A 9382-nucleotide genomic window follows, 5' to 3' on the forward strand; every position below is an offset into this window, starting at 1 on the left:
TTCAGTCCTCTCTCTCTCAGGGGTAGATATCTGTACACTGACTGGTGTCTCTCAGTCCCTCTCTCTCAGCGTGATATCTGTACACTGACTGGTGTCTCTCAGTCCCCTCTCTCTCAGGGTGATATCTGTACACTGACTGGTGTCTCTCAGTCCCTCTCTCTCAGGGTGATATCTGTACACTGACTGGTGTCTCTCAGTCCCTCTCTCTCAGGGTGATATCTGTACACTGACTGGTGTCTCTCAGTCCCCTCTCTCTCTGGGTGATATCTGTACACTGACTGGTGTCTCTCAGTCCCCTCTCTCTCAGTGTGATATCTGTACACTGACTGGTGTCTCTCAGTCCCCTCTCTCTCAGGGTGATATCTGTACATGACTGGTGTCTCTCAGTCCCCTCTCTCTCAGGGTGATATCTGTACACTGACTGGTGTCTCTCAGTCCCTCTCTCTCAGGGTGATATCTGTACACTGACTGGTGTCTCTCAGTCCCCTCTCTCTCAGGGTGATATCTGTACACTGACTGGTGTCTCCTCCTGTCTCTTACAGATTGAATAAGAAGGAGTTTAGTCTCGAGGAGATTTATACAAACAAGAACTACAAGGCACCAACTGAGAAACGGTGAGAACTGTGGATTTGCAGAAGCTGTTTTCACTGCCATGGGACGTACAATACTCTGCACTTTACATTAGTGTTACAGCAGTGTATCTGTCCTGGGACAGTGTAGAGGGAGCTTTACTCTGTATCTAACCCCCGTACTGTACCTGTCCTGGGAGTGTTTGATGGGGGACAGTGTAGAGGGAGCTTTTACTCTGTATCTAACCCCCGTACTGTACCTGTCCTGGGAGTGTTTGATGGGGACAGTGTAGAGGGAGCTTTACTCTGTATCGACCCCCGTACTGTACCTGTCCTGGGGAGTGTTGATGGGGGACAGTGTAGAGGGAGCTTTACTCTGTATCTAACCCCCGTACTGTACCTGTCCTGGGAGTGTTTGATGGGGGACAGTGTAGAGGGAGCTTTACTCTGTATCTAACCCCTGTACTGTCCTGTCCTGGGGAGTGTTTGATGGGGACAGTGTAGAGGGAGCTTTACTCTGTATCTAACCCCCGTACTGTACCTGTCCTGGGAGTGTTTGATGGGGACAGTGTAGAGGGAGCTTTACTCTGTATCTAACCCCCCGTTTTTTTTTTTGTTTTTTTTTCGAGGGGGGCCTTTATACCCCAGGCCCCCTTTATTTCACACTTATATTTTTTAAAATAACTTTATTAAACCAGATAAATAAACAAAAAAACTCAAATTAAAATGCCATTCTCGGCGTCGACGATGCACTCCAGTCCCTGCGGTGCCCACCGGTCGCGGAAGGCCTCAAGCGTTACCGGCGGACACCACATGCTCCTTTTCCAGGGACACCCGGGCGCGAACGTAACCGCGGAAGAGGGGCAGGCAATCGGGGAGGACGAACCCCCCGACGGCCCGCAACCTGGACCTGTGAATTGCCACCTTGGCCAGGCCAGGAGCAGACCGACGAGGAGATCCTCCTCCCGGCCCAAGCCCCTCCGCACCGGGTGCCCAAAGATCAGGAGCGTGGGACTGAAGTGCAGGCCAGAATTTGAGGAGCAGCCCCTTCAGATACTCAAATAGGGGCTGCAACCTCGCACACATCCATATAAATGTGGAACACGGACTCGTCCAGGCCGCAGAAAGTACAGGTGTCCTGGGAGTCCGTGAACCTACTAAAAGCCTATTGCACGGGACTGCTCTGTGCAGCACCCTCCACCCCAGGTCCCCGATGTAAAGGGGGAAGACTCCCGCGTAGAGAGACCTCCATCGGGGTTTCCCCTCGCCGCCAGATGGCAACGCGGACTGCCAGGCGTGTCCGGCCGGCTGACGAGGGCGAGGAAGTGGAGAGTGTGCAGGAGCAGCCCGTACAGGAAACCCCTCCGCGCCGATTGGAATGGCACGGAGGGCATTTCCGAGAGGCGGCTCGGGTTGTGCGGACCGGCTCCCGAGGAGGGTTTCGGGCCTGGGTCCGATGAGCAGTTCCGGCCGAGCGGGGGGTCAGCTCGGCCGGGATCGCTCCGCACTCCCGAGCCCCCTCGCCACCCGCAGTGAGGGGCGTCCCGGGGGTTTCGGCTACTCCTCCGCCCGCCGGACCGTCCCCGGAGTCGGCCGCCCAGACAGCCGAGGCGCTCTCCTCCGCCGGCGGGGGAGCGCCCTGACTGGAGGCGACCATGTTCCAGACTCGGAAAAGATCCCGGTAAAAGACAGGCAACTCCCTCAGAGAGGCGCGGCTAACGGACTCCACCGGGAGCTGCGTGTCGTCTTGAAGGCAGTGACACTGGCGGAAAAAATACGTCGCCAGTGCACACCATCTGGGAGGACGCTCGACGTACAGGTATCTCTGCAGGGTCCAAAGGCGGAGAGTCGCAGCCTGGGTGCGGACGCACACCAGCGACTGACCGCCCTCCTCGATCGGGAGACTCAGGACCGTGGCAGAGACCCAGTGTTTCCTCTTGCCCCAGAAGAAATCGACGAGTTTTCTTCTGGATCTTGGTGGCAAATACAGGGGGCGGGGCCAAAGTGACCAACCGGTACCACAGCATGGAGGCCACCAGTTGGTTTATGACCAACACTCGGCCCCTGTAGGAAAGCACTCGGAGCAGTCCTGTCCAGCGCCCCAGCCGAGCGGTGACTTTCGCCTCCAACTCCTGCCAGTTTGCCGGCCAGGCTTCCTCAGCGGGGCTAAGGTGGACTCCCAGATAGAGGAGGTGCGTGGTGCTCCACGCAAAAGGTGTCATCTCCTCCGGCAGGGAGTCCACCCGCCACTGACCAACCAGGAGTCCGGAACATTTCTCCCAATTGATCCTCGCGGAGGACGCGGCAGAAAAGGTCTGCTGGCAGTCGCACATCCTCCGCAAGTCAACGGGATCTGTGATTGCGAGGAGCACGTCGTCGGCGTAAGCCGAGAGGACGACCCGCATGGCCGGCTCGCGCAGAGCCAATCCCGTCAACCTCCCTGCGAAGCAGGCACAGGAAGGGCTCCACGCAGATGGTATACAATTGGCCGGACATGGGGCACCCCTGACGCACTCCTCTCCCAAATCGAAGGGGCGCCGTCAAGGACCCGTTAACTTTGACCAGACACTCTGCGGCGGCGTATAAAAAGTCGGACCCGGGCCACGAAATGCGGCCCGAGTCCGAAAGCGTGCAGAGTCCCGAAAAGGTATCGTGATCCACCCTGTCAAACACCTTCTCCTGATCGAGGGAGAGAAAGGCGACCGACTGACCAGTCCTCTGGGAAAGATGGATCAGGTCCCGGACCAGGTGGATGTTGTCCTGGATGGACCGGCCCGGGACCGTGTAGGACTGGTCGGGGGTGGATCATGTGTGCCAGCACGGAGCCCAGGCGGGTAGACATAGCCCGGCAAAGATCTTATAATCCGTGCTGAGGAGGGAGACCGGACGCCAGTTTTTAAGCAGGCGGAGATCGCCCCTCTTCGGCAGCAGGACGATGACCGCCCTGCGCCACGAGAGGGGCATCTCCCGGTCGCCAGGCTTTCCCCCAGGACCCGCGCGTGAATCGTCCCCCAGGACGTCCCAGAACGCCCTGAGGAACTCCACGGTCAACCCATCCAGCCCTGGGGATTTGCCCCTCGAGAGCTGGTGGAGGGGCGCCAGTCAGCTCCGCCAACGTGAGCGGAGCCTCCAATCCTTCGGCGCCCTCCGGGCTGACCTGCGGCAGGTCCTCCCACAAAACTCTGCGCGCATCCTCGCTGGACGGATCAGGAGAGAACAACGCCACTGTAATACGTCCGGAACCAGGAGGCCCATTCCCTCCGGATCCGTGATGGAGGATCCGTCGTCGGCCAGCAGCTCAACGAGCTGCTTACGGACCCCCAGCCATTTTTCCAGCGAGTAGAAGAAGGGAGAGGCGAGGTCCAAATCTTCCAGGATCTGGATCCGCGACCTCACGTACGCGCCTCGGGACCCTATGAGCTGCAGGTCCCTCAGCGCGCCCTTCTTCTCTTTGTACGCCTGCCACAGGGCCGGGTCCACGACGGCATGACCGAGGCGGGACTCCAAGTCGAGCACCTCCCTCTCAAGGCGCCCGATCTCGGCTTCCGCCTCTTGGTCGACCCCTTCGCGTACTCCTGACAGAAGACGCGGATGTGAGTCTTGCCCACATCCCACCATAGCCTCAAGGAGGGGAAGCCCCCCTGCTTCCTTCTCCAGTCGGCCCAGAATCGACAGAACGAGTCCCGAAATCGCACGTCCTCAGCAGCCGGTTGTTAAAGTGCCAGTACGCGGACCCCGCCCGCGTGCGGAGCGGAGTGAACTCCGCCCACACCAGGCGGTGGTCCGAGCACGGCACCAGCCGCATGGAGGCCGCCGAAACGCGGGAGACGTACGCCTGCGAAATGTAGAGGCGGTCGATTCGCGACCCCCCTCCTCCAGACCTCCACGTGAAGGCGCTGGAGTCGGGATGGAGATTCCGCCAGACGTCCACCAAGTTAAGGAGCTGATCAGTCCCCTCAACTTCTCCACCGACGCTTGGCCGCGCTGGGGACCGGAGCGATCCCCCACCTCGAGGGTGCAGTTAAAATCCCCCCCGAGGATGATGCACTCGCCGCTATCGATGGAGCTCAAGAGAGCGGACACTTCTTCAAAGAAGCGCACTTGCAAAGCGCGGGCCTGGGCGCGTACACGTTCACAAAGTGGAGCGGCACGCTACCCAGGCGAACAGCGAGGTGGAGCAAGCGGCCCGGCACTAGCTCCTTGACCCCCAAGATCTCCGGCTGAAAAGTCGGGGCCAACAAGATAGCACCACCCCTAGAAATGGGGTGAGGTGACTCATGTAGACCCCACCCTGCCACTCCAGGAGCCAGGTGGCTTCGTCTCCCGGAACGGTGTGGGTTTCCTGCAGAAAGCTCACCGCGTATCTCCCTTCCCTAAGGACTGAGAGATTGTGAAATCTGCGGTGAGACCCCCTGCTGCCGTTGATGTTGAGGCTGGCTATGGTTATCTTCATGTCAAAGGTAATTAAAACCCGTCACAAACACACACTGTGAGGAGGGAGTGGAAGTGCACCTGGCCCTCCACTCCCCCAGCAACCCATTGAGGAACACATTAAAACGGCGCCTCTCAACCAGTTTCACGTCCGCGCGCTTGCCCGCTATCTTAAGGGCGGCACGGACGGACTGGATGATCAGCGCCAGATTCGACCCAACGGTCGAGGGCCAGCTGAACTTTATTGCGGCAACCTCTGCAAGCCGCGAGGAAATCCCGGAGTTCCGCCGTGGGGATGAGAGGAGATTCGGTGGGAGGCACGAGGGACTCCACCACCTCACTGGCGATGGAATCAAGATCATCCTCCGTGCCCCGCACCGAATCCCCATCCTCCTCCGGGTCGTCACCGCCAGCGGCCGACACATCTACCACACACTGTGGGGCGGACGTCCCGGCCGCGCCAGCTGGACTCGCCTCCGTCACGATCCCACCCCCAGGATCGATGGCGGAGGAGTCCTCTCTGGGTTCTATTGTGAAACTGGAGCCTGTAGGCACCAGCGGTTCAGGAGCCCCCTCCACCTCCGTCCTCAGGCCAATGAGTGGTCCAGGGGAGACAGAAGTTCCGGACTCCGGGAAACCAGCCGGAGCCGAGACTGGAGGCGGCGAGAGGAGGCCATCTCCCACTCCGCCAGCACCCACAGGCCCAGCAGATGGGGCAGCATTCTCGGTTATAACTGGGTCGGGGTGTCTCCTGGTTGGTGGTGGACTCCGGCTGGGAGGCCCGACCCTCTGGGGCCTTGCCCTCCCCTTCATTCAGGACAACCCCGACCCAGTAGCAGTGGCAGAATGGCGGCTTCCCCAGGCTCCCCCACCACAAGCAGGGCCCCACTTACTCCTTCAGGAGGGGCCTCATGTACCGGGGCCATCCCCTCCCCTCCATCCTGAGGAATAGGGAGCACCTGCCCGGACTTTGCAGCCTTGGTGGTGGCGGTAGGGGAAACCTGGGGACCCGAAACAGGAGACAGCTCCCCTCCAACAGATGGGCCCTGCGCCTCAGGGCCCTTGTTACCTCTGTGGAGGGGTGCCTTCGCCTCTTTTTCCCAGTTGTGTGCGGAGGCTCAGAGACCTCCATATCATCAGAGGCCTCCACCCCACACTCTCCTTTTTTTTATTCACCCTGGGCTGAGCCCAGCCTGGGGCAAGTTGACTTCCCGAGATCGGCCTTGGCTGAGCTCAGGCTCGGGTAGTGTCACGATATCCAGGGAACGCGCCTCTCGATGTTTATTTCTCCTCCGCGCCTTCCTTCCACATGGACGGTCACCCCCTCCCTGCCGGAGGCCGTGAAAGCCACAGCCTCCGGTACCGACTGAAATGGTATCTGGTGGTGGTGTAGTGGGGGTGGGAGGAGGTGCAGCGTCGCCACCCGGGAGGTTGGGGCAGTTCTTACGAACATGCCCCACCCCCTTACAGACATGGCACCGCACCCCGTCAAGGTCCAGAAGACGCGGTAGGCCGTCCCCTGGCATTCTACATTGAAGTGGCCCTCTGTCACCTCCTCCAGCTGCATGAATAACTGGCGGCGGAAGGAGTACACGTGTCGGAGGCTGTTCTCCCGAAGACCGAGCGGGACTGGGGTGAGCCCCGTCTTTACCTCCCCCAGATGGTGCAGGTGAGGTAGGAGGAGCTCACCAGGGATGAAGGGCGGGACGTTGGATAAAATGAGCCTTTGCGCAGTGGCCTCCAGGGGGTCCACTGGCAGAAAGGTCCCGCCCACGGTGAGCCCCTTGCTCAGAGCCAGGGACACCGCCCGCTCGGTCTTCAGGAATAACACTGCCTTCCCATACATTTTAGAGGCTGCAACAATGGCCGAAGGGCCGACAACCTCGGCCATTGCTTTCACGCATGCCTCTATCGTCATGTTCGGGTGGACGTAGCTCTTGACCCCATGCTTCGATGTTAATAAAACAAACGGTGGACGGGGCAACAGGTGCAGCTGCAGCAGCCCGCAGCAGCATATGAACGGGAAGGCCCCGCCACCGGCGAAGAGGGGCTTGCCCATGGGGTCGCAGAGCTACGCCCACACCCCCAAGAAACAAAACAAATTTACACAATTTTTTAAAAAAGCAAAACTTAAGCAAGGTGGAGTGGGAGTAGAGGAGGATGGCGTAGGATGGTAAAGGAAAAGGGGAGGATAGTGATTGAGGCGACTGAGTGGAGGAAGGGAGAGAAAGGCTGAAAAGGATGTTTGTTCCAACTGCCAGTTGGAGCACCTTTATCACAATTAGTCCAAACTGTTTGTTGTCTTCCAGTTGGGGAGGCTTCTTCGCCCGGGACGGCTGGGCCGCCCGGTACTCTCCTCTTCTGATTTTAACAAGACAGTCTTCACCCGGGCAACTCCAGCTGTCCCGAGCAGGCAGTTGGGGTGGGGAGGAGCTCCCTGTGTGCAAACACCAATACAAACACAGGGGCCCTTACTGGATTTGGCTGCCCCACCCCTGAGTCTTCAGGCCTCTTCTCCCTCCCCCAAACAGTTTAAACTTAATAGTCTTTCAGGTGCCCTGACACCCACCTCTCCAGAAAAATTGCAGCCTTCCTTGATGGTTTCCCTCCACTCTGTATTCACCTTTCTCCAGTCTCTCTCTCCAGTTGCTGCAGTTTCCACTCTCCACTCTGCAATTGCTGCAGCACAGGTGCAGCTGCTCCCCCTGATTGCTGGCAGGAAGTGCTCCAAATTGCCCAGCCAATCCCAGTGCTGTACCTGTCCTGAGGAGTGTTTTGATGGGGACAGTGCAGAGGGAGCCTTACTCTGTATCTAACCCCCGTACTGTACCTGTCCTGGGAGTGTTTGATGGGGGACAGTGCAGAGGGAGCTTTACTCTGTATCTAACCCCCGTACGGTACCTGTCCTGGGAGTGTTTGATGGGGGACAGTGCAGAGGGAGCTTTACTCTGTATCTAACCCCCGTACTAACCTGTCCTGGGGAGTGTTTGATGGGGGACAGTGCAGAGGAGCTTTACTCTGTATCGAACCCCCGTACTGTACCTGTCCTGGGAGTGTTTGATGGGGGACAGTGCAGAGGGAGCTTACTCTGTATCTAACCCCCGTACTGTACCTGTCCTGGGGAGTGTTTGATGGGGGACAGTGTAGAGGAAGCTTTACTCTGTATCTAACCCCCGTACTGTACCTGTCCTGGGAGTGTTTGATGGGGGACAGTGCAGAGGGAGCTTTACTCTGTATCTAACCCCCGTACTGTACCTGTCCTGGGGAGTGTTTGATGGGGGACAGTGCAGAGGGAGCTTTACTCTGTATCTAACCCCGTACTGTACCTGTCCTGGGAGTGTTTGATGGGGACAGTGCAGAGGGAGCTTTACTCTGTATCTAACCCCCGTACTGTACCTGTCCCGGGGAGTGTTTGATGGGGACAGTGTAGAGGGAGCTTTACTCTGTATCTAACCCCCCGTACTGTACCTGTCCTGGAGTGTTTGATGGGGACAGTGTAGAGGGAGCTTTACTCTGTATCTAACCCCCGTACTGTACCTGTCCTGGGAGTGTTTGATGGGGACAGTGTAGAGGGAGCTTTACTCTGTATCTAACCCCCGTACTGTACCTGTCCTGGAGTGTTTGATGGGACAGTGTGGAGGGAGCTTTACTCTGTATCTAACCCCCCGTACTGTACCTGTCCTGGGGAGTGTTTGATGAGGACAGTGTAGAGGGAGCTTTACTCTGTATCTAACCCCCGTACTGTACCTGTCCTGGGGAGTGTTTGATGGGGACAGTGTAGAGGGAGCTTTACTCTGTATCTAACCCCCGTACTGTACCTGTCCTGGGAGTGTTTGATGGACATTGTTCTCTCTGTCTCTCTCGCTCCTGCAAGGTCCTTCGAGACGATCTTCGAGGAAGCCGGTGAGGAGGAACGGGCTGCTGGTACTGACCAGTCAGCGGAGACTGAAGCGGCCGTGGAGTTCCAGGACAGCAGCCTACCCAGGAAGCGGAAGCTTCGGCAGAGACTGCGGCAGGCCCAGCGCGGCCCGGTTTGGTCCCGGGTCCTGCGCTCCGCCATGAGGGAGCCCGAGTTGGAACTGCTGCTCAGACAGCGTCTGGAGGAGCTGGACGCTCTGTCCGCAGTGGAGGACAATTCGGATGCGTAAAACCGCCCTCCCCTCGCCCTAACCCTAACCCTAACCCCACGCACCCCCCCACCCACCCTGCACCTCCACGACCTCTGTACAGGTGGAATTTTTTTTTTAAGAGAAATATATATTTTTCGTACTCATTTTTGTACTTGTCGCATGTTTTTTGATTCAGTGACTCCCGGTCTCCCCTCATTCCCATCTTCCCACCCCTCCAAGTCTCTCCCCTCCCCCAATCTCTCTCCTCCCCTC

The 9382-nt window shown here is 58.4% G+C and overlaps 1 protein-coding gene across 1 annotated transcript; it reads left to right on the forward strand.

Moving 5' to 3' along the window:
* Positions 1-542: 542 nt before the first annotated feature.
* On the forward strand, positions 543-9357 carry LOC137363797 (proline-rich protein 14-like; the record flags this gene model as incomplete). The annotated part of the gene is made up of 2 exons (XM_068027354.1): positions 543-614; positions 8875-9357. Coding segments are annotated over 2 exons (346 nt in total), but the record flags the coding sequence as incomplete, so codon positions are not given.
* Between the last annotated feature and the right edge of the window lie 25 nt (positions 9358-9382).

The sequence above is a fragment of the Heterodontus francisci genome, unplaced genomic scaffold (assembly GCF_036365525.1).
Source record: "Heterodontus francisci isolate sHetFra1 unplaced genomic scaffold, sHetFra1.hap1 HAP1_SCAFFOLD_1527, whole genome shotgun sequence".
NCBI lineage: Eukaryota > Metazoa > Chordata > Chondrichthyes > Heterodontiformes > Heterodontidae > Heterodontus > Heterodontus francisci.